At 36.2% G+C, this 25,582-nt stretch overlaps 3 protein-coding genes across 4 annotated transcripts; 1 reads left to right on the plus strand and 2 right to left on the minus strand.

Moving 5' to 3' along the window:
• Positions 1-209: 209 nt before the first annotated feature.
• On the plus strand, positions 210-2,499 carry LOC125218794 (40S ribosomal protein S9-2). Its single transcript, XM_048120566.1, has 3 exons — positions 210-339; positions 835-1,216; positions 2,132-2,499. The coding sequence occupies exons 1-3, from the start codon at positions 312-314 to the stop codon at positions 2,313-2,315; spliced, it is 594 nt and encodes a 197-aa protein (XP_047976523.1). The 5' UTR covers positions 210-311; the 3' UTR covers positions 2,316-2,499.
• Positions 2,500-6,782: 4,283 nt separating this feature from the next.
• On the minus strand, positions 6,783-9,882 carry LOC125224446. The gene is made up of 4 exons (XM_048127843.1): positions 9,791-9,882; positions 8,199-8,745; positions 7,507-8,112; positions 6,783-7,150 (listed from the first exon to the last, which is right to left on the minus strand). The coding sequence occupies exons 2-4, from the start codon at positions 8,721-8,723 to the stop codon at positions 7,025-7,027; spliced, it is 1,257 nt and encodes a 418-aa protein (XP_047983800.1). The 5' UTR covers positions 8,724-8,745; positions 9,791-9,882; the 3' UTR covers positions 6,783-7,024.
• A 10,118-nt stretch (positions 9,883-20,000) lies between these two features.
• LOC125223027 (F-box/kelch-repeat protein SKIP11-like) lies at positions 20,001-25,145 on the minus strand. 2 transcript variants are annotated; one of them, XR_007176656.1, is made up of 3 exons: positions 24,894-25,145; positions 22,612-24,136; positions 20,001-20,824 (listed from the first exon to the last, which is right to left on the minus strand). XR_007176656.1 is itself a non-coding variant. In XM_048125975.1 (2 exons), exon 2 carries the CDS (start codon positions 24,025-24,027, stop codon positions 22,672-22,674), a length of 1,356 nt encoding a protein of 451 aa, XP_047981932.1. In that variant the 5' UTR covers positions 24,028-24,136; positions 24,894-25,145; the 3' UTR covers positions 22,368-22,671. The 2 variants fall into 2 exon arrangements, 1 of the variants encoding a protein (XP_047981932.1); XM_048125975.1 differs by lacking the exon at positions 20,001-20,824 and having other exon boundaries at positions 22,368-24,136.
• Between the last annotated feature and the right edge of the window lie 437 nt (positions 25,146-25,582).

The raw sequence follows: 25,582 nt of genomic DNA on the forward strand, positions 1-25,582 counted from the left end.
CCTTATTCTGAAAAATTCGCATGCCATGATCCATATTTCGAAAGGTAAACTAATTAAATCCTTAATTTCGAAAGGCCTGCGAAATTTGACCCTTTATCCGAAATCTCTCGTTCCTAAATTAAGTTACAACTTATTTAATTTGGGCCGCCGTAGAGAATTGAAGCCCAATATTGCTAGTAGCCAATCACTTACCCATTAGAGTTTTGGCCTCATAATAAATAGCACTCACAAATAATTTTGAACACTCTTTTCCCCAATACAACCGACGATCAGCTGCAGCAGAGAGCAGGCGGCGTAGGAGGCCACAGATCATGGTGCACGTCTCGTTTTACCGCAATTGTAAGCATCTCTACCTCTTCTTTGTGGTTCTATCGTTGTATGCCTGCACGATACACACTCAATTTTTTCTGTGCTTGTATTTCTGTGTGTTTGTGTGTTGCCACTTTGTATGTCCGTTATTTATCGACGAGTAGCGACGACGTGTTTGGTAAATTCAATTGAGAGTGTGAGCAAAATATGCGTGTCTTGATGGATGATTCCGTTGATAGATTAGAAAGAGACTAATTTGCAGATTTCTCTTTTATTTGTAGATTCGGTTATCTCAATAGTTGCTAAACTGTAGGATCAAACTCAGTATTTTATGCCTTCACCTGATTTTACTTTTTCTATCTTTCATGCGTGTTAATTGGGATATTTTCTGAGCCTCAATGAAATTTAGTAACGACTTGTTCTGATTAAGAAGAGCATTGATCAAATTAATGTAGTTACAATATGGAAAAGAAGCAGACAGTGAATAAGATTAAGCAAAACTTAATTAACATGACCCTGTAACAGATGGGAAGACATTTAAGAAGCCTCGTCGTCCTTATGAGAAGGAGAGACTTGATGCTGAGTTAAAGCTTGTTGGAGAGTATGGTTTGAGGTGCAAAAGGGAGCTATGGAGGGTTCAGTACGCTTTGAGTCGTATCAGGAACAATGCTAGAAATCTTTTGACCCTTGATGAAAAGGATCCCCGTCGTATTTTCGAGGGTGAGGCCCTATTGAGGAGGATGAACAGGTATGGCCTGCTGGATGAGAGCCAGAACAAGCTTGATTATGTCCTGTCCCTCACTGTGGAGAACTTTCTTGAGCGCCGTCTCCAAACTTTAGTCTTCAAGGCAGGCATGGCCAAGTCTATTCACCATGCTAGAGTGCTTATCAGGCAAAGGCACATCAGGTATTGACTATCTATATGCTTGTGTTTTGAATTAGTGTCAGTGCTGGTGTTATTGTCATATTTAAACTTGTGTCCCTTTGCTTCAACTTACAGTTGTTTGCAATCTTCCAGCGAACTAGGACTGTAGTTTATGCACTTCTGTTTCACCTTTACATCATGCATATTTTGAGGTATTGGATTGTAGCTGGTGGCAGTTGAGGATACCTGCAAAAGTTAAATTTTACTAAAAGTTTATTAGCTATATCTGGTGTGTCATGATGTGTCTTTTCCTTTTCTTGCCTTGCAATCCAGATTTTTTGTTAATTGGATCTTAGCATGGATGGTGAATCATTTGAATCCTGTTTTAATCCTTCCTATATTGAACAATTATTTCGCCTGTGTCCAATTTTATAAAGGACATTAGTTAAGCCTTTTCTATGTCGCTCGGGTGTGTATATGATTTAAGACCTCATCGTCATAGCATTTCAATGCAAACTCATCACATAAGTTCTATCTGCATATGTTATTTTCGCGCACTCATACTTAAGCCATATGGCCATCAGAAACCATCCAGCTTTCACCACTCATTTGTAGATATTTTGTAGTAGCCTCATTGTGCCATATATCTGTCTTTGGTATAACTAGGTAATAGGTAGGAACATAAATCGTAAGAATAGATGACTGATACCTAGTCTTGAAGAACCTTGTAACTGCCATATTTTGTTTACACATCCGAAAACACCAGCCTCAGCATTAAGTGAAGCTGCTCCAAATAATGTGCGAATGATTGATCTTGTTTCTGTGGAGTTTGCTTAATTGCATACATGTATTTGATTCTAGATTATCCATTTTCATGTTTATATCTAGAAATTTATGTGTACACTGCCTTTATGTGTTAGCCCAGTACTAGGATTAACTAATTATATGCATCTCCAGGATTGGGAGGCAGGTTGTCAATGTCCCTTCTTTCCTTGTTAGAGTTGACTCCCAGAAACACATTGATTTCTCTCTCACTAGTCCATTTGGCGGTGGTCGCCCTGGAAGAGTGAAGCGAAGGAACCAAAAGGCAGCTTCAAAGAAGGCTTCTGGTGGTGATGGAGATGAGGATGATGAAGAGTGAAGTGTAGGTTCATTTAGTTTATAGTTTTACTGGTTGGAGCAGGTTGATTCATCTTTTCCATTGTAGCAATGAATTGTCTTTACATCATCAGTGGTTTTGTTGAGATATTAAGAGTTAGATGAACTTGTTCCTTTGACATGTTAAATTTTGCCATTTATAATGAAGTTGGAACTTTTGGTTTTCATGATTTTTGTTTAAAGCTATAATGGGGGACGGAGAAAGTATAAAAGTAGGATTCACATACCATTAATTTTTTCAATATACATTCCTTTACATTTCTTAAAACCCGTGATGAGTCAAAGTGGGATATATATTGAGGGACGGAAAGAGTAAGATTGAGTAGTTAAATGATAAGGTGGTGAAAGCCCAAAATTGATTAATTCTAGTATCGGAGTAAACATAGTGGGATTAGATTAGATCATTCCTATCAATCCATTTGTCTACATATACCGATTCTTCATTCATTTCTATGCAAATTCTAACAATTTTCATACGAACAGTTTGTCCCAACTCCCAATACATGTCGGAGTCCATCATCTTAGAGGCAATACGAGAAATAGAGACGAGGAAAAATCCTGCACGCTGCCATCGGAATGTAATAAATGAGCTGAGAATAATGTTGGATGTGTTGAGATCAGACAAAAGTTCGGGAGAGAGGAGCTTGTTAAATCATTTGGTAGCTGACTATGTCAATGCAGCTCGACAGTTAGCTGACCTCATCATCATGGTAGGGAAACATTGATGAAATGGAATATGACCTAGGTCCGCTGAGGATGTTAGGGAAGCGTGTGAGGGAGCTCGGAGATGGTGAGAAGGTAATCAGACCACAAAGTGTTGGAGAAGATTCCGTGGATAAGAACGTCCAACAGCTTGGTAGAGTGATTCTTAACGAGGAGCCCGGCCTTGTGACATCGTGTATCAAAGGCATGCTTGGTGTGAAAATTCAAGCACTTTCTAGTGACAAATGTAGAGGTGAGATGTTTTTGGAACTGATACAACAGTTGATTGAACTTGATGGAAATCCCTCGTTGACGAAGAATATGAAAAACGAGAGTCTCATGGAGGTTATTTACGACCACCTGCGACGATTTCCATGTTTCATAGTTCTCGACAACAATTTAGCTCTGAATCTTTCTTTCTACGTTTTATTAGGTATGTTCGTCTTTATTTCTTATCTTAGAATTAATTTTAACTAGAAATACAAATTCATCATATTAGATTGCCTTAAACTATCTAAATGCTTATACATAATACTCCCTCCGTTCGCCATTTATATTCCCATTTTAACTTGCCACGGATTTTTAGAAATTGTTTGAGCTTGTGCTTCACTTTTATATAGTATGTACCATTTGTTTTATAATAGAATAAGAGTGTAACTAATGGATTGGAGGTTAGTTGAACCTAAAATGGAAAAAAGCAAATGTGCAAGAGTAAGTTTGGAAGGTCGAAAAATCAACTGACTATATCAAATAGTATAGTCTAATAATCCAAAATCTCAAAGTTCAATAGCATTTACTTTCCCTTTAGTCATTAACTGTTCTTAACAAGTTTTAAATCAGGCAATGGATAATCAGTCGTCGTGAGATTACAGATCTACATATCTATTATATCATGAGATGAAAGCCTTGGATTCAAATCAGAGCTGGAAATTGTTTTTGGAAACAATTGATAAATTTACAAGGCGTGGACTTGGAGGCTAAAAATTGTGGCGGTTTGCCGATAGCTATAATAGATGCTGGAAGACAGAAAGCAAATGAAATACTTTACAACCTTGGATGGGAAAAGGTTTTTGATACAATTGATTTGGGTGAAACATTGAAGTTATTGGAGCAGATGTATGATGTATTGGATGAAGAAATGAAGACATGTTTCTTGCAAATGTCCTTTTTTAAGGAAAATGCAATAATGAGGAATGAAAAGTTGGTACATATTTGGGTTGTAAGTGGATTAAACAATTCTACATTGGGAATAAACATATGGGCATACAAGTTATTTGCTGAATCCATAATCGAAGTCAACGGTGAAATGAAAAGGTGTCGCATGAATCCTCTCCTGCACAAGTTATCAGTCAAAAAAGCGGAGGAGGAAATATGCTTAGAAAAATTTAATCAGTCCATGAATCAAGACAAATATCTTGTTTCTCTCATCTTCCATGGAGGTGGTCGCTCTTATTGGAAGATTTTGGGGTGAAGACTTTGTCAGAAACTATGGGCACATTGATTGAGTTAAGGTATTTGGGATTGAGAAACAATTATTTTCAAGAGATCCCACACTCATTTGGGAACTTGAAAATGCTTGAGGTTCTCGATGTAGCTCTAAACTTTATGGTGGAGATTGCAAGTAATATGGGAAATGGGTAGCCTTCATCATATCTACATGTCTAATGTGATTTGCAAGGAACCTTTGAATGTAGATGCGATAGAGAATCTTGAGACCCTAACCTACATCTCGATTTATGATTGGATGTATGAGGTCTCGAGTTTGGAAAAGATGGTTTCTCTCCGAAAATTGGGTGTTGAAGAAGTTGATGAAAATTTGGATGTAGGCAAGTTCTTTGCATCACTAGCTGAATTGAAACACCTTCATCACCTTATCTTCAAAGGGTGTCGTTTCAAAACAATACCATGTTTGGACAACATTGTATTCTAGATACACTCTGGACACTCAAACTGGATGGGCCTTTGTCTAGGCTGCCGGGTGACAATAGTTTCCCTCAACGGATTAGATATTTGGCTTTGGTAAATACTTGTCTTGACGAAGATCCCATGCCATTACTAAATAATCTTCCATGGCTAGAAAAATGTCTATACAGTTCGACGGGTTTGCCCAGCTCCAGTACTACTCATCAATGAGTTGTGGAACCTGAGAAATGTACAAGTACAAGAAGGTGCAAAGACTATGCTTGAGTAACTAGAAATTAAGAATTGTCCACATTTGGAGACCATCCCGCAAGAGATTGGGTCGACGAAATATCTGTGGAAATTTAAAATGGTAACAACCAAACACATAGCAACAAAGATCAGAAATTCGGGTTTAATGTCCAAAATAGTGGAAGTGGATATCAATCCATAATTTATGCTCCATTCGGTCCTCATTAGAAATCCCATTTGTTTACGAAATTATTTAACTTTATAAATGAAAATGGTAGAAAAAATAAGTGGGATTGGTATGTATATTTGGATTTTTGACTCTTAGCTGAGGGGTCCGAGATTGATATTGGACGCTGATGATGCTATAATCTTGAGAGCATAATCATTTAATCAAAAGTCTCCTCTAATTATAATTATAAAAAAACAATAACTTTAACTCTCTCTTACTTTATTCCCCATTTTTCACTTTATTCTTTCATATCTTTCTTACTTTTGCTTCGCTCATACTTTTTCTATTTACTTTTACTCAATATATATCATTTTCAAAAATCATGTGCCAAAAGAAATTCATCACTTCTGACGTGACAGAGGGAGTATATATATACATATATATATTAAAAAAAACAATAACTTTAATTCTCTCTTACTTTATTCCCCATTTTTCACTTTATTCTTTCATATCTTTCTTACTTTTGCTTTGCTCATACTTTTTCGATTTACTTTTACTCAATATATATCATTTTCAAAAATCATGTGCCAAAAGAAATTCATCACTTCTGACGTGACAGAGGGAGTATATATATACATATATATATTAAAAAAAACAATAACTTTAATTCTCTCTTACTTTATTCCCCATTTTTCACTTTATTCCATTTCAAATCTTGTCTTGTCATGCTGCCACGTGTAAAAACACGGAGGGGTAAAATAAGAAATTTCTAATTTTACGTTACCAGATTGCAGTGCTTGTTCATTGAACATTGCAGTCTTACCACAACAATATTGCAGTTTACCACAACTGCAATATCTAATACAGTAGACTGCAAACCCGTGTTTTTTCACGAAACTTAATCCTAGGCGTCCATAAATGAGATCTAACGGACTATATTGGTGGTATGGTGTTATCCTAACTATGGTGGCACCCTAGTGCACCCCTATATATATATATATTCTATTAGTATATATAAAATAAATAAATTATATAAGTATTTGATCACACATATATAAATATATAGGCGTGTGATCAAATACTAACTAATTTACAGTAATAACTAATAACTAATATCAATTTTATATGTTAAAAATATATATATTCTATATATATATATATATATTTTTATTTTTTATTTTTTGGGTTTTTGGGTTTATTCGGTTTTTGAAGTTTGGTTTTTCGATTTGGGTTTCGGTTTGAGTTTTAGACTAAATTCGGTTTTTCGGTTTTGGTGCAGTTTGGGCAAAAAAAAACCAAAATCCGAATGCTCACCCCTAGTTTTATTTGAATTCGTTTGCTTAGGAAAAGTAGTGACGAAGTATTAAATTAAATTAAAACAAATCACAAACCACAAAATGCAACGTAAGTGTATTATTTCTTGCCCAATTTAGTTTAGTATTCAAACCCAATTTCAATGTAAACTGTAGATTGATATTTTTGACTTACAACAAGTGGTGCTGCCATTTCAAAGCTTCAAAACAAATATGTTAAAAATGGCGAACACAAAAGTTCTAACATGACTTCACTTACTCCTATCAAGTTACTTAGTTAGCATGTTGCTAGTTCTGAACGGCCACAATCTTGTCCTAATACTCCTATTAGAGAGTCAAAGAGAGATGAATCCATATTCAGCATTCAAGCTTTGGCCGTTTCACGGGTTTTGAAGCAGCCAGAGACGCCTTCAAGATGGGTTTGATGAGGCCATCTTCCAATGCCGTCGTCGATGTAAGAGCCTCTTTCACTATGCGTAAACCCTGTAGCAGCAATATCGAGTATGAGATTCTCAGTTGCAATTTTTCGCATCACGTTATCAGTAACATGTCCCACGACCAATGGTAGACACATGAAAAGGGAATTAAGCACGAAGAATCATGCAATCTACTCCCAACCCACCACTGTGTCTCCAACTCTATCTCTCCCTCTCTCAATCTCTTTCCTAGAAATAACGTTGACAGCTCTTTCCTCTCCCCGCGTTCCATATCTTACGTGTGTTTATTTTATGCGTAAAATACCCTCTCCCCTAAAATTTTTCTTACATTACCCGTGCCCACAACACAACACTTGTATATTATACCAAATTCTTGATTCAAAACAAATAGTGAAATCTTACCTCTTCGAGCCCAACTTGCACGTCCACCTCTTCAATATCAGACACGGAGATCTTCAGCTCATTGAGCACGGAGATGCATGATGTCATAGCCAACGGTGAAACAGTCAAATTATTGGTCACCATGTGCATCCTCTCTCCTTTAACATGATGGTTTCTCACATCAGGGTCGAAATTGAGACGGGAAAACTCGTTGGATTGGCTGAGGTTTGACATGGTTAGATAGACTCTTGTCTTTGCACTCTTCAATTGGACCTTCTTAGACTCGTCTGCTACACTCAGGTGCAGATTAGCAATAGCCACTAGGCCACTGTTACTCCCCAAATACGACATGACACATCCCAAAGGAACCGTGAGCATGCCAAAAAGGAAATTGATGAAATCGTTATCTGCTTGAGCAAATAGGAACTTGTTAGTCGATTTCTGTATAGTGGCCTTCACAATCATCTTCTTGATGTTGGTAGATGCAACTTTCTCGTTGATGCATTGCAACCAAGCATTCCCCTGCTCGCTGGATTTCTTCGACGCCAACCTTATTTGGCCACCACTCAGCACGAAGGCCGTCAGTGGATTCCGGGAAACCAATGATAGCCTCAACAAGTCCACGATCTGATAAAAAACAAACCATAAACAATACTCTTTTTTAGGTAACATTCTCAAGAAATATATAAGAATTAAGAGAAAAAACAGAGTACCTCTTTCGATCCAAAAGCCACATTCATCGTCTCGGCACCATCAATATTGGTCCCATCAATGTCGAGACCCCTGAGAGTTTCCATGAACGAACCCATCACATTAGGCATCACCTTCAGATCATCACCGATTATGAAAGAAGCTGCACTTTCAGTGAAGACCCCGTCGTATCTATTGATAGAATTGGGACTTGCAGGAACAACATTATAGACGTTGAGCCTCAGTTTACGCAACTCAGCATCGTAGCAACTTGCTGGAGCGAGGAGCTTCTGCTTGGCAACCTCTGTCTGGAAATGACCAATGTCAAGATTCACTACGCCCCTGTACAGCGTGCTCAAGCTTCCAATAGCAGGCGCATCGTCTACATTTTGCTTCTCAAGGACCTTCAAGATCGTTCCCAGTGGCAGCAGTAGGAAGCTTAGCAAAACGTCCGTGAAATCGCTGCCAGCTTCTGCAAACAGGACCTTAGTTCTCTGCTTGTTCACCACAACCTTGATATGCAACTTCAATTCCTCGCCCTTCGACATGTGGCTATGGGAAGTGAAGATCCTGTACTACCGAACTTCAATTCTTCGTCCAATACATGAATCAAACATAAATGAGATACGCGACTCTTCATTGAGTACATGAATTGACAGATGCATGAATGTTTTAACAAACTTCAGTATGCAAATTAGTACTTTTCAACATGACATTCTATTGCTCGAAGCAGTGGCGAAACCAGGCTGATCACATCATGGTTTTATGCAACACCTTTTATTAAGCCAAAAATAGTTAGCTATAATATTCCTTGATAGGAAATAACAATAAAAAATCGAGCAAGATTAACTAGGACTTGTTTGGTTTCCTATTGTCAATAATAAAATCCTTATAATAATCTCAAAGCATAGTTATTAAATCTACATAATATCATACTCCCTCCGTTCCTTCATAGTTGAGTCATTTTTCCATTTCGAGAAGTTTCCTTATAGTTGAGTCATTTCCATTTATAGTAACTTTTTTCTCTTTCTTACTTTACTCTCTCTTACTTTATTCTCTCTACTTTATTCACTTTTTACTTTTTTCTCTCTACCTTTTTCTCTTTCTTACTTTTATATCTATTTATTTAACATACTCAATATTCATTTCTTAAACTCCGTGCCGAAAAGTTTCGCCTCAACTATGAGGGAACGGAGGGAGTAACTTGCAATGTCAAGTCAAGCAAACCAAAAGAGCCCCAGTATAAGTTTCCGAAATACTTGAAAATGTTTTTTATTTTTAACTGGTCATAATGGAAAAAGAACCCTTCAAATCTTCGTTTCTTTCAAGGCGCAATTTTAAAATTTAGTTGACAATCTAACAATTTATACTGTAGACGAAGAAAATAGCAAATCAAAGCAGTACATTAATCAGAATAAATAAATTAAAGTTGTTTTCGGTCTAAACAAACAAGAAGCTCAATAAATTAAAAATTTATATCCCTTTCAACATCACTTCAGTAAAAAAACAGCAAATAGCAAGACAAGATTTTCAGTTCAAAAATTCGAGCATCGACGCTGATAGATAATCAAAATCAGAGCCAATTATAAATATTCAGATCGAGATTAAGAATTACCTGGTTGATAACTCGTAAAATGTGGCAAGAAGATTGAGTGAATTGTTCAAAATGAGAGAGAAGTAAATGGCCTTTTTAGTCGTGTGAGGTAAAAAGAAGCATAAATAAGCTCTACTGAGATGAAATTTCAAATCGTTTCCCTAAATAGGAAAATTCTATCCGGAATGGGATTCTCTGCAGTGCTGTAAATCACAGCAAATACAGCTGGGTTAAACGCAATTTTTACTGAATAAAACGCAGCGCTGCAAAAATTTTTTTTGTTTTGTTTTAGTTTAATACTATTATTTATATAGTATTTATTAATGTAAAATTTAGTTAGTTAAAAAAAAATTTAGATTCTTTTGAAGTGTTCACTGAGAATGGAAGAGAGCACGATTAAACTAGTTCCTGGAGGAATAAACAAGTAGCGGCACTCGGTGAAAGCGGCGGAGGGAGGGCGGGGGCGGCGCAGCTGCAGACGGTGGCAAGTTAATTGAGTGACAAGTTTAAAATGAGAGAAAAGTAAATGGCCAATTTTGCAACCAAAAAAAGTACTAGCACTAATTTCAATTCATTTATGTAAATACAAAATACCGAATAAAAATTAAAACCGTATATCTCAAAATTTATTGTTTTTTTTCTTTATTTAATTAGTTGTTCTAATAAAATGTTTAAGAACCTTTCAACTATATATAAAAAAATCTTAAATAACGATTTAACATAGTTTACAAATAAAAAGATATTTAACCATTTCCACAAATTTTACCATTTGTTATACATGGTATGTAAGTCCGGTAAGGTTGAGGCGTTGAGTTGAGTGAGAATGAAATAAAAACAATTAACATCTAAAATTCATACTCCCATGTAGTTAAAACTTAAAACTTTAAATATAATTGTAAATTACAAAAGTTTGTATGAACAGTCCCTTGAACTTCAAAAGAGGCTTATTAGATTTATGTATAAACTTATTTGGGTGTATTAAAAACCATAAATTTAGATCAAATTATAGTTTATCATGCAACTTTCAAAATGAAAGAGCAATGTATTGCTAGTATATTTTTGCATCATGGCTTTCAAAATCATCTTTTAGGAGTTTATGGAATGTGTTTTTGATAGGAGACATATATCTTCTTTATTTCTCTTTATTATTACTTAGTATCTTTATAATATATAGGTTAAGATTAGATTAGATTTGATGCATTTATTTTAGGAGATGATAGGATATCTTTTTTATCTCCCCATATTATAAATATGTGGGACTATTTTCATAATGGGATCATCCAACCAAGATAACGTATGTTTTCCAATCCTAATTTGGATTCCCTCCGCCGATCCTGATTGGAAGCCGGAGTATTCTATCAGCCGCCTAGTTATCGCGTTGCCCGACGGGAGGAACCCGCGCACAACTCGAAACTATTATTTCCGCCGACCTGACGAAGGGCGTCGGAACACTTTTTGATCGCCGCAAACACGCTGCAGATCGCAGTTAAAGGAGAAGGTCCTTAACAGTTTTCTAGCCGATCTGACTCATGAAATGTAAATGCCAGATGGCATGTTTATCAAATTCGAGATGATTCTTAAACAGCCTCCAGGTATCGAAAAGTTTCAAAATAAATTTGCATGGTTTCTTGTAGATTTGTATATTAATTGGTGAAAGTCAACTATTTAAGATAGATTTGGAAAACAAAAAAAATATGTGCTCGGTTTCACAAACCGAACACATTTCATCACCTAAGGCAATGTGATTTGGAATTAACTCTCTCTCCGATCTCTTTCCCTAGAAACGTTGTTGACGGCTCTTTCCTTTCCCCTCGACCCAATTTTCTAGAGTTTAGACGCACTCGAAGCTTCTCCTATCCTACATGTGTTTATTTCATGTGTAAAATAAGTCCCTTCATAAAAACTTTCCGACATCACCCTTGCCCATCACGCAACACTTGTATAACAGTACCAAATTCTTGATTCAAAACCTCATTGAGCCCAACATGCACGTCTAGTCTTCAGCTCATTGAGCACAGAGAAGCATGCGGTCATAGACAACGGTGAAACAGTCAAATTATTGGTCACCATTTGCATCCTTTCTTCCTTGACATGATGGTTTCTCACATCAGGGTCGAAATTGAGACGGGAAAACTCGTTAGATTGGCTGAGGTTTAACATAGACTCTTGTCTTTGTACTCTTCACTTGGACCTTCTTACGCTCATTTGCTATACTCCTGTGCAGATTGTCAATAGCCTCTACGCCAATGTTTTAAACAAATACTAACTATACACATTATTCCAAATATGAAAAGTTTTAAACAAAATACTAACCCTACATGTTATTCTATATGTGGACCCTACAATCCACTAATATTACTTCTAAACCTTTTTTCCTCTCTCTCTTACTTTATCAATTGCGCATTAAAACTAGTGTCATTCATAACTTTGTCTGTATTTTGTGGACGGATGTAATATTTACTATATTTAACATATTTTACAACAAAAAATATAACCATTTCCACAACTTTTTCCATTGGTAAGCTGTGTGAGAATACACCTTACATTTACTTTTATGAGTGAATTACATATTTAGGACCTATACTTATCACAACGAACGTTTTTGCGGTCCCTATACTTGCAAAATATCATTTGCGGTCCTTATACTTGTACTTATGCACGTTTTAAGGTTCTTTTCGCTTTTTGATCTTTTTTTGGACGAAAATACCCCCAAAGAAAAAATTTGTACACTATTTTCTCTCTTTCATCCTCCTTCTTTCTTTTTCCTTTGTCTATAATAAAATTAGAACTAAAATTATGGATTTGTTAATCTTATTTCCTTTTCTCACATCAAAAATTTCTCTTCGCAATTCTAACAAAATAATGTAAAATAAATTCTTAGCTGAACTTTTGATTTGTCTAATTTCCTTCTTCAAATATGTCTCATCTCAATTTTTCTTTTAATTATACAAGTCATTTACAGAAAGAAGAAAGAGAAAAAATGAAGAAGAAAGAAAAAGGAGAGAAAATAGTATATAAATTTGTCCTTCATTTATTTGGGGGTATTTTAGTCCTAAAAATGTCAAAAAAAAGAAAAAGAACCTTAAAACGTGCATAAATACAAGTATAGGGACCGCAAATGATATTTTGCAAGTATAGGGACCGCAAATGATATTTTGCAAGTATAGGGACCGCAAACGTGCGTCGTGATAAGTATAGGTCCTAAATATGTAATTCACTCTACTTTGATTGTAATTGTAGTACAAAGTTTGTATGAATAAGCTCTAAGAAAGAGTTATACATTGAAAAAAAAATATAAATCATCAAGTTAGATCAATTCTAATTCTATTTTGTCCAACAAAAATAAAAATCAATCGGAAAACCTTTGGATTTCAAATTTGCTGGCAATTATCTCATGCCAACACAAATATGTGAAATTGTATCTCGAGTCCGAATATAATACGTGCACATTTAGTTACACAATGCCGTCTACTGTAATGACATCATACATGCACATTGAGTTAAACGATGCCGTCTACTGTAATTATCTATTACCCTAACCCCAGAGTTGCTCACTCTACCTTTCCTAAAGGAATGCTGAGCAAACCGAAGAGAAAACTCACAAAGTCATGTTGTGCCTGACCAAAAAGCAGCTTGTTCGTAGATTTTTGCGTCATGACTTTCAAAATCATATTCCTAGAGTTTATGGAATGGTCTCTCTCGCCAATCCGAATCTGATTCAGGGCATTCCCCTACTTTGCTCGGCTTATGGTGACCACATAGACATCGAGCAGGAAGGTAGGCTAGCAGTTAAGACATGGACAACAAGACCATAATCCCCAACTTCAATCCAACGGGTTTCTATCCATGAAAATAATGCACAACACGATTGCAAGAACATGTCAAAACCTCAAGGAACGAGAGCCTCGACATATAAATAGGCAACAATGCATTCATCATGAAAAGCAAATCAGGTCCAAAGACAAAGTATGAAACACTCTAAATCTTTAGCCAGTTCACATTTGGAAACATTGCTCCTTTAGGGTGTCGTGCGTAGCTACTTCCCAAATTGTGTCCACAGTCATCCCCAATCTAGCCCTACCCCTCTAATGCCCTTCTTGATATGATAGAACGGAATGGTGGAATGGAACATTGTTTCCTACTTCCACTTTATTCATTTGCTTGGCACAATGGAACGAATGAGGTAATGAAATGAAAATGCAAAGAAATTGTCATTTCATTCCATCATACCAAGAAGGAAGTCTCCAAAATATCATCAATCGTAACAATGTACCAACATTGGATCGCATGGATGTCTCACATATAGAAATAGAACTCTCACGATTTTGTTATTTAGACACTTGCAAAAAAAAATTCTTATACTCCTACTTACTAAACCCCAGAGGTTACGCTTATATATGTATTGATTGTATATGTATTTGAATGTTGCTATGTTGGATAGTTTGAATCTCAGGACAAACTAAAATTATTTCATAGACTCATCATAGGCAAATGAGCATGCAGTATTTTTTTCTCTGGAGTAGATAAAACGACAGTGATATTATTGCAAAATGTGAAAAAACAAACTACTCTCTCAAGGGAATTCCCAAAAAAAAATGGAATTTGAATGAGCAAAACAAATTCCATCATCAGAAGATCAAACTTTCTTCTAGTTAACTGGAGTACAAATAAGAGAATAAATTTCATCTTAGCATCCGGAGATTTATCGGCATAGCTGGCCTTGAGCCACACCATATCTTGTATAAGCTCCGGCATGCTAACCTTGCATCCCTCAATCAGAGTTCGGATGAAAAAGTTATGACCGTTTTACGAAAATTGCACATTCATATTGAAACGTGCGGCCGGACATTTTGAGCACTGGACTCCAAATATCAATCTTTGGAATTCATTTTGGCTTGGATTGACTTGCAAAACTCGATTCCAAAGTGTGACAAAATATAGACATTTTAACAAATTTGACTTGGGTGAACTTATGCTACTGTAGCTAACAAAGTAGTATTTGTAAAAATATGTAAGTGAAAATTTAATTTTAACGAAATAGACCAAGCTAGGTTTACTATTACTACTCCCTCCGTTTCATTATAGTTGAGTCATTTTTCCATTTCGAGAAGTTTCTTCATAGTTGAGTCATTTCCATATATGATAACTTTTTTTCTCTTTCGTACTTTACTCTCTCTTACTTTATTCTTTTCTACTTTATTCACTTTATACTTTATTCTCTCTATCTTTTCTTCTCTCTTACTTTTTTATCTATTTATTTAACACATCCAACATCCCTTTCTCAGACTCCGTATCCAAAAGTTCCGCCTCAACTATAGTGAAACGGAGGGAGTATTATTTAAAAGTGTCCGAATTGGAATTTGACCTAGTAGAGTTACAACAATGTAGGTGATGATGAAGTATAGCTCTATTCATATGTCGTTTCCTTTTAGTTTAATAGGTTGGAAATTTGAATTATCTCGATGGTAAATGGAGAACCATACTCGTTGTCCACCATTCCAAGCCAGTTACTCATAAGCTGGGCTATAATTTGACGGCCTGTTATCCACCTATCCAAACCAATCATTCCTTTTCTTTGTTGTCACACATTACTGATAAAATTACAAAACCATTTACATTATGATAAATACTATTGTTGACTTATGAATGTGTAAATAAGATAATTAATTGGACCTGCGCAAGACAATGAAGCTCTTTTAGCATTTATAATTTGGTTTGACTTATTTTGCAATTGATTTGACTAATAATACTTCCTCAATCCCGGATAATTCGTCCCAGTTTTCTATTTCGGTACGTCCCACATAATTTGTCCCATTTCAATTTTACCATTTTTGGTAGTGAACCCCATATTCCACTAACTCATTCCTACTCACATTTTATTATAAAACTAATATATAAAGGTAGGACCAACGTTCCATCAACTTTTTCAACCCACTTTTCATTACAGTTTTTAAAACCCGTGCCCGGTCAAAATGACCCGAATTATCCGGGACGGAGGGAGTATTATTCAATACATAAGTCAAAAGAATAGATCGTACTGTAATATTGAAGTAATGTCTCATCAATGTCTAGAAGCCGAGAGACACAAGAAATTACTCTCTCCGTCCTTAAAAATTTAACGCTTATTTTCATTTTCATCAGTCTCTAAAAATTTATCACCTTTCACTTTTCTATTTTCGATAGTGACTTCTTTTTCTATTAATTCATTTCCATTCACATTTTGTTATAGTTAATATATAAAAGTAGAACTCATATTACATTAACTTTTTAAATTCACATTTTATTACATTTCTTAAAATCCAAACCAAATCAAATAGTGATAAATCGCGAGCCGTTCAAGGGGTCATCTTCTTTAGGGCGAAGAAAATATCTAGCCAGTTGTTAGAGAAAAATAATATATATATAGTATCAAATAAATGAAGAGAAAATGAAGTATTAAGAGATACATTTGAGATGGGATAGAGAAAATATATTTTTATTGAGTAACAAAATTGTTGTCTTGTGTGTTTTTGTTCGATCGTACAATTTAATTATAGATAAGCCCACTTCTTGTATTACTACAAAATTACATCATAAATGTCAGAGTTAGTATAAATTAATGTTAATACAGGCGCCTGGCAATGTTGAATTAAGGGGAATTACTGACTAAATAGGTTAACCTAAGGTAACGTAACATGACCGGTATGAAATGCATATTTCATTATTCAACTGAAAAACAGTTATGATATGATATGACTACGACCTCTGAGCCCAGTCCAGCAAACCTAATTGGCCGAGCCCGAGACACATGTACGACTAGCAAGTCAAGCTGCCTGGACAGCAGCAGCTCGTGCACGCCTAAAGAGAACAATATCAAGGAATGCTCGACACAAAAATTATAGCTCCAGATATACATATGATCTTTTTAATATCTTACTCCCTCCGTCCTAAGGTAGTTGGAGCATTTCGTTTGAACACACGATTTAAGAAACTAATTTGTTAAAGATTAAAGTAGAGGTTGTAAAATAAGAAAGAATAATATAAGAGAGATGAAGAAAGACTAAAATAAGAGAAGGAATAAAGTTTTTACCAAAAAGGGAAATAACTCAACTACTTTGAGATAAAGTAAAAGGAATACGACTCAACTACCTTAAGATAAAGAGAGTATTATTTTTTCATATTTATGGTTTATTTTGGGTGATATCTTGCTTTATTTGCAAGATATTTTTTGAGTCATAATAGATTAGAATATATTTATCTTCTCGGATTTCTTTATCAATTCTTTCCCGTATTATATGAAGAGAATTGAACAGAAATAAAATCTTTTCTGCCACCTCTAGAACTCTAACATTAGGCTACCTGGAGGCCTAAATAAAGATGCAAAACCATATTAATCTAAGATTTTCTTTGCTTATTATTTTATTTAATTGACAAATACTATTTGAAATATATAATTATACTCTCTTTGTCTCTATGTAGTAGAGACGTTTCTTTTCGGCATGAGATTTAAGAAATTGTGTTAAAAGTGAGTGAAGTGAATGAAGAATAAAGTAAGAAAAGAAAAAGGTAAGATATGAAAAGAGAATAAAGTAAGAGATAAAAATTAGGTTATTTTTTGCCCCATAAAAAAAAAGACTCAACTACGATAGGACAACCCAAAATAAAATACGACTGAGGGAATACATGATAAAGTGAGTCTTGTGTATTTTGTTAAAGTGACAAATATTATTTGAAACATCATATATATTTCATCCCTAGCTCTCCAAACATTGGAAAATCCTATAAAGGATACGTTTGGGTAGATGATCAATTGCAAGATCCGCCTCATGCCTTCGTAATCTCTCCCAGTTAACGTACAACCATATTACCTTTTTAAAGGCCATTCCAACGACTATGGTTACACTGATCACAGTGAACACTGTCAAAGTTGTGAAGTCGATTGTTTCGCCTTCTGTATTTGGATTGATCAGCCATTTGGATGTTTCAAAACTAATCTGCAGGTAAATAATCGAAAAACCCGCAGCACACAAGGTCATAGCCAAACAAAAACTGTTTAGTAATGGCAATCCAACGACGATGGAGATGATTGTGCCTAGGGATGACACGAATGCTATGGTGTTATATGTTATCAATCTACGGAATTCATTGGGACGAGTATAAGCCTTTACGACATCACCTGTTAGAGTTTGTATACTAGAAATTACGTTTCGAGTGATTGAATATTGTAAGACTCTTATTTTATTTTCCAAGGAATAAAACAAATTATTTTTGTCATAATGTTGTTATGTTTTACATTTAATGGATGTTAATTGCATGTTTAAATGTATAAGTTAACTTAACAAAGTCTAAGTCTTTGTTTTAATAGACCGGTTGTGGGCGACGTCCACTTTAAGGTAACACGGTCAGTCCTAAACAAAGAAAAAGAAGAATTTCACGACCTAGATGGAATTAGACTATCCATCGTGAAAGGTTGCAATGTCAGTCCACATATTTCTAAGCCTTACTGAAATAAGATGACATTGGTGTGGCAAAGCACTGAACGGATCTAACAACAAGACGTGTCTTTGTGCTATCTACTGAAAGATGAGGTCTTGATAAATATTTGTTTCTTAATCAATGTAGGTTAGCATTGAGCATACGATATTAATTATGCATTACTTTGATTTATCAAATGGTGCGGGTTTTTCGTAACCCAATAATCCTGATATATTGGGTAGTGGTGATTAATATCTAGCGGTGCTAGGATTGCTATTATATTGAATCGTGCGTGAGGTGAGTCTCGTTTGATAATGTCCTCAAGAGGAGCGCGAAACAAGGTTTTATTATTCGGAACCTAGCTAGTTGGAGTTTGATTACTCTAAGAATAATAAATAAACGTTTCATGCTAAGTCCACTCTTGGAATTAATAGGAAGTTAATTAATTAAGTCAATAGCAGACATTAATTAATTAATGGACATTTTTATCTTAAGCGCGGGAAATGAAAGTTAAAACGGAAACCCGGATTATTTATAATTTCGGATTTGGATGGGGAGAGTTCAATATTACTTATGCAGTGGTTGCTCGTAATATTCCAATTAAAGCTTATATTAAATTGTGGGTTCTATTTAATTAGTATAAAGTAAATTGGGTGAGCCCATATCCAAAACCTTCCATAGTTCACTGTCTGGACCCAAAAGGAACTTAATATAAATAGGAGAATAAAGGAGATAGAAAATATTTTTTTTATTACTCAAATTTTCGTCCCCCTCTGTCCTTGAGGAGCTCGAAATTTTCTCCTTTTAGGAGTAGGATTTGTTCTGTCTCTTTTATTTAAGTCATAGTATTCCGGTGAGATCAGCCCATACTGATATTGGAGTACAGTTGGGGAACCAAAGAGAAGATCCGTGGTCTAGTATTCAAAGCGTCACGTGGAGAAGTCGCTAGCCATCGTCAATTCTTTGGAGAATTAATAAGGTATTATTTCTGCTCCGTATAGAAAAGCATGTTTTAGGTTTCAATTATACTTAAAACATGATCAATTCAAGTTATGAGCATGATACACGTGAGAATTACGCTAATAGAATTTGTTTAAATAATCTGCTAAATAGATCTGATTATTATGTGATTTATTTGTTCGATTAATTATTAAATCATGATCGAACGCTTCCGCTGCCAGTTCCTTCATCACCAGCCTTGTTTTGTGGCGTGTCATCCTGCCACACGCCCCCGAGTGGGTTGGCGGTGCCATTGTTGCTATCAGGACAACCACCACCATTGTCGATTCGGTCAACATGGGAAGTGAGAGACGAGAGAGGATATTGGTAATTGATGGTCGTCATCCTGACATACATGACAAGATTCTTCTAAATTCCAAATAGTTGCTAGTTGTGTCCGGAGGGCTCTCATCCAAGATTTCTATTGGTGTTTTGGCCATGGAGTTAGGTGTTCGCTTCTCTATATTTTTGCTTTCCACCAAATATAGTAAAGTGTGTGATTTAATTTGATCATATTGGACTAAATCAAACTAATTCAAACAATGAAGAGAGATATACTTCTTATTGTCCCCATTAAATGTCTCATATTTGACTGGCGTGAGTTTTAAAAAATTATTTGACCTAATTTGTTAGTAAAAGTGAGTGAAAAAAGTTAGTATAATTTGAATATCCTACTTTTATTTAGTTTATAATAAAATGTGAGAGAATGAATTAGTGGGATGCAAGGTCCACTACCAAAATTGTAAAAGTGAATGGAACATTTATTGAGGATCATCCAAATAAAAAAATATTGGACATTTAATGAGGACCGGAGGGGATAAGATCATAAGATGGAGTTGGTGCTTACCTCAAGTTGATTGCACCTCACATAAGATGGAGTTGGTGCTTACCTCAAGTTGATTGCACCTCACAGCAAAATGCACTATTGTCTCCCCATTCTCATCAGCTGCATACACAAGCTCCGTTCCCAGCCTCTCCACCAAAACCTTCAACACTGTATGCTGGCCGTGTTTTACACACAAGTGTAACACGGTCTCTCCCCAACGCAGCTTCTCCATCGCAGGAGAAATAGACACTTGAAGAAGAAGAAGTACGATCTCAACATGGCCTTTCATGACTGTAACATGAAGAGGGTTCATATCATGACAGTCTCGCCACCAGCAAGCCTCGGGGGATACTGATAACAACTTTTGGCATATCTCGATGTGCCCTTCTTCTGCTGCAATGTGAAGAGGCGACGACTTTTGGGTGTCTGAAATCTGCGCTAACCTCGGATTAAGCTTCAACACTTCATCAACAATAGCTGTTTGTCCATGCATTGCCGCTATGTGTAGAAGATTTCTTGAACAAGGAAATGAGACTCCGTGAACAAGATATGGATCTTCTTGAAGTAGGTGTACAAGTGTTGTTACATCCCCCTTTGATGTTGAATCGTAGAGTTTCCTTTCTATTACTTCACCCACCATTCTTCCGCACTAATTATGAATTAAATGATTTCATAACACACAATACATATATACTAATTACTATACATAAATGAAGTTTTCTTCTTATTCACGCCATCTCTCTTCTCCACAAATGATTGATGCAAATATCTGCACACTGTTTAAAACAGGATACATATTATTAGATTGACCCAAAGACAAATTTTATATTGTATTCATTCATTGTATATATAGTTTAACCTCCAATTAATTGTATTAAGTTTAGTATTAATACTACACTTCTCTGGTACTTTCTTCATTATTTTGATAGTGGATGTCTTAATCAACAATAAATACACTTAATCTATAACAAAAGCAGGCCCTTCTCACACTAAAAAACAGAAAATATCCATTTATACTTCCATGATTTCAATCAATCACCTTAATTCCATGATTTCTTTCCAACAGTTACAAACATATAACAAGGGAAACATCACATGTCATGTTTAGATATAAGAACATTGTTGCTTAGAGATAAGCCTACAAAACCAACAATCCAATGCCAAAACTAAGATAAACACAGAATCCAAATGCATACTCCAGTTTTCATGAATCTTATCCCTAAAATATGCTGCTATATTCTATCTAAAATAAAGATGGAAATATTTCATATATATGTCATAGCCTTGCCCTCAATAGGTGATTATACTCCACCACCTGCAACTGTAATGCATGCTAATTATAGTTTTTTTTTAAAAAATATACTCCCTCCGTCCAACCACAAGTGATCAACATTCTATTTTGAGTTGTCCCACCACAAGTGATCAATTTATTTTTTAGCTAAAAACAAAATTTCAACTATCTCTTACTTTATTCCATGTCTCTTACTTTCTCTTTATCTCTCTTACTTTTTCCTCTCTCATACTTTACTCTCTCCATTTTAACTCAATATATTTCATTTTCTTAATGCCCGTGTCCAAAAGAAATCTCACTTACAGTGGGACGGAGAGAGTATCATTTCTGCAGTTAAGACATCACCAACAAACCACAATCCCCAACTTGAATCCAATGGGTATCTTTCCATGAAACACAATAAAAAAGATGCACAACACGATTGCAAGAACATGTCAAAACCTCAAGGAACGAGTGTCTGAACATATATAGCAACAATGCATTCATCATGAAAAGCAAAACAAAATAAAGGTCCAAAGGCAAAGTATGAAACACCCTTAAATCTTTAACCAGTTAATCACATTTGGAAACATTGCTCCTTTAGGGGGTCATAAGCATAGCTACTTCCCAAATTGTGTCCATGGTCATCGCAAATCTAGCCCTACCCCTCTAATGCCCTTCTTGGTATGATGGAACGGAATGGTGGAATGGAACAATGTTTCCTAATTCCATTTTATTCATTTGCTAGGTATAATGGAATGAACCAGGGAATGGAATGAAAATGCCAAGAAATTGTCATTCCTGCCTTCATTCCATTCCATCATACCAAGAAGGAAGTATCCAAAATATCACCAATTGTAACAATGTACCAGCATTTGATCACATAGATGTCTCACATATAGAAATAGGATAGGTAAAAGCAAATTCGAGACAAGTTATTCGATGATGCTGTCCAAAATGGAAAAGTTCGATCAAACACGAGAAGAGAAAAAAAGAGAGAATCGCAGAGAACTTCTATATAGCTACAAGAATAGACATAGGAAGACATATAGAAAAATCTAGCACATATTGTTTCCGTTCTCTTTTGATATATGTGAAACCTAGTATGAACAGTCATGTTATTTGATGGGAGAAGATCATACAAAGGAAAAAATTCTAACAAAATGGAAAAAACGATGAAGAAAAACTGTAATCAAGGACTATTCAAGGAAAACATTCAATTCAATTCAATCTCTCCCCATTCAACATAAAAAAATAAAAAAAGATAAAAATTTAAACTTTTTGATAAATTACCCCATTAGCCATGGATGCAATGCCGTTCTGCAGGAACCGGTAGGAGTTTGTTGTAACCAATCAGCAGCCCATCACAGCACAATTATACACAAAATTGCCAGACCTCTTTCTATCAAGCAAATGCCACTGCGGCGGACCTTCGCTCGGGACCCACGAATTGACCTCGATGAATCCTTCACCGGCATTACGAGGCCCCCCAATAACCATGAGCCGATCACCGCATGCCCTAAACGCCAAACCCCAGCCGTACATTGAATCAGCGCGTTCGGGCAACCTCCCTACCATCACCCACACCCTGTTATCTTTCTCGTAGCTCCGAATCTCCATATCCGCATAGTCCGCAGCGTATAGCTGATTATTTACGACAGCGATCAACGGGGGTGCCTCGGATGTAGCAGGTGGCTCGTTGTCCCGTGCTGCACCAGTACGCACCGGGGACATGTTAGGTATTTCAGTCCAAGTTTGAGTATCCAAGTTGTACTCCTCTCCGCACGTGAGAAGCACGTTGTCGGCCCCTCCAATCCCTCCGACGACGTAAAATTTCCCGTCGAGGAACACGGCGGAGCACATCTTCCTTGATTTTTTCATGCTCGGGAGTGTCGTCCATGTCCCCGACTCGGAGTTGTAGAGCTCTACCGAGCTAAGAATGCTGCCGTTTAAGTCACAACCGCCGGCCAAGATGGCGATCTCCCCGAGGCTTGCAGACCCGAACAAACACCGGGGCGCATTCATCCTCATCCCCTTAGTCCATGTGTTGGTTAGCAAGCTGTAACGGTAAATCACGTGGGACATGAGATCCCTACCAAAAACAAGAAGCTCAGTTCCAACCGCGAGGGATTCCTTATCTGCAAACACGAAACAATCGTCAGGGTTCATTCTTGGCAAGCGCATCCACCTGCGACGGCTAGGGTCGAACGCCTCCCATTCCAACAGTTGGCACGACAGGTAGACCCAATGCTCGGCCACCTTATTTTGCCGTCTCAATCTGTACAGCTCCCCGGTCCTAATAAGAGACTGGAAGCTCCGATTCAAGGATGCAATCGCCCCATAATCAGCTCTAGAGCACTTGATCAGACAACTAATGGAGAGGTCGCAACCAATGCCACCAATTAACGAAGTCGTATTAGAATTTTCACCCGCGTGCCGCCTACTCCTAGACTGCATGGCGGATTGGGCCAAGGCCGCATTTACTATGCCACCGATTGGAGAAACGGTATCCATTTGATCAACGGGTCGCTTAGGCACCTTTCTGACACAAATTTCAATATCTTCACCTCTATTTATACCCTCTAATGGCCGCTTCATCTGCAGAATACCGGCATTCTCCAACCCCAAATTCACGTAAGGCCACCTGCCTTTTCGCTCACAACTACGTGAATAGTCCCTCGACACCCAACAAGCCCGGTCTTCCAGCATATCTTTAGATGCAAACCCCCAAAAGGAGTAGCAATTTCCTCACTAAGATGATGCAAATCCACTCTTCCTTTTTTCCTTTCTTTCTTTTCTTAGACTAAAAAACACTCCACTGTCAAAAAATCAGAAACAATACATCCCTGATCAGAAATTGAATCAAGAATCCAATTTATACAGAGAGATCAATTAATTACATACAAAAATCTAAGAAGAAACATTTGCCATAATTCTGTTCCATTCATCTCTTCAAATTCCTAAATTCAATTTTCGACAAATAGTATTGTTCAAGAAACGGGATGACTCAGGAGGGAATATAACTGTTCTTCAATAAACCATATTCAATAACAATCCTAAGAAAAGCTACTCAATTCCACACACACGAAGAGAAAACTGATCTTTTCTTATAAAGCAACAACATAACTATCTAAATGCATAATGAAACAGAAAAATTACTCAAGAATGAAAAAGGCCCAGATTGAAGAACACCATAAATATTCAATTCTGAATTTTAATCCATAATGAAACAGAATAATAACTCGAAATGAAAACAGCCCGGGTTGAAGAACATCATAAAGATTCGATCTTTGATCAATTGCAGAAACCCGTAAACCATTGTAGATTAGATCTGAAAAATCAGATCAGCCAATATCCACTTCCCAAATTTGCATAAAGCAAAACAAAAAGCTTTCAATCTTGCATTGGTTCCCCTCCCATCAAAATTAGATCTATCAAACAGTCCAAGAAAAAAAAGGGATGAAAATTGTCACCACTGCCTAAAACATCACAGCTCACAATAAAGCCAAATAGTAATAACAATTGAAAACAACAGATATCATCAGAGAGATCAGAGAGAGGGAGAGAGAGCTTACCTTTTTATTGGATGAGTAGAGAGAATAACTCTATTAGCTCGTATGTGTTTTTCTTCAATTCTTTCTTTCTCTTTATTTTGCTTTCTTCACCTGTATGTTGTGTGTGAAGAGTAACTTCAGTTGAATTCTTGGCCATCTTGTTGCGAAAAATCCTTTGAATTCTCACTGCAAAAAATCAAACAAAGGCTTTGGGCTGGGCTTTGGCTCTGGGGAGACCAACCTCCCCTTCTCTCTCTATATGTCTCCTCTCTACCGCCCCCAGCACATTGAAGTCATTTTGCCATTTTGATTCGTTTCAAAATAGTGTAGTCATTTCTTTTTAAATAAAAATCAACACTTTTTTCTCATCTATTTCACTATTTCTTACTTTATTCTTTTTTCATCTTTCTATTTTTTTCATTTCCTACTTTATTCTTTTTTTACTTAACTTACTTAGCATAATTTTTCTTAAATCACGTGCCGAACCCACCCACCATTCTATAGTACAGTGAAGTCATTTTGCCATTTTGATTCGTTTCAAAATAGTGTAGTCATTTCTTTTTAAGTAAAAATCAACACTTTTTTCTCATCTATTTCACTCTTTCTTACTTTATTCTCTTTTCATCTCTCTATTTTTTTCATTTCCTACTTTATTCTTTTTTTACTTAACTTACTTAGCATAATTTTTCTTAAATCACGTGCCAAACCCA

The sequence above is a fragment of the Salvia hispanica genome, chromosome 4 (assembly GCF_023119035.1).
Source record: "Salvia hispanica cultivar TCC Black 2014 chromosome 4, UniMelb_Shisp_WGS_1.0, whole genome shotgun sequence".
In the NCBI taxonomy this organism is placed as follows: domain Eukaryota; kingdom Viridiplantae; phylum Streptophyta; class Magnoliopsida; order Lamiales; family Lamiaceae; genus Salvia; species Salvia hispanica.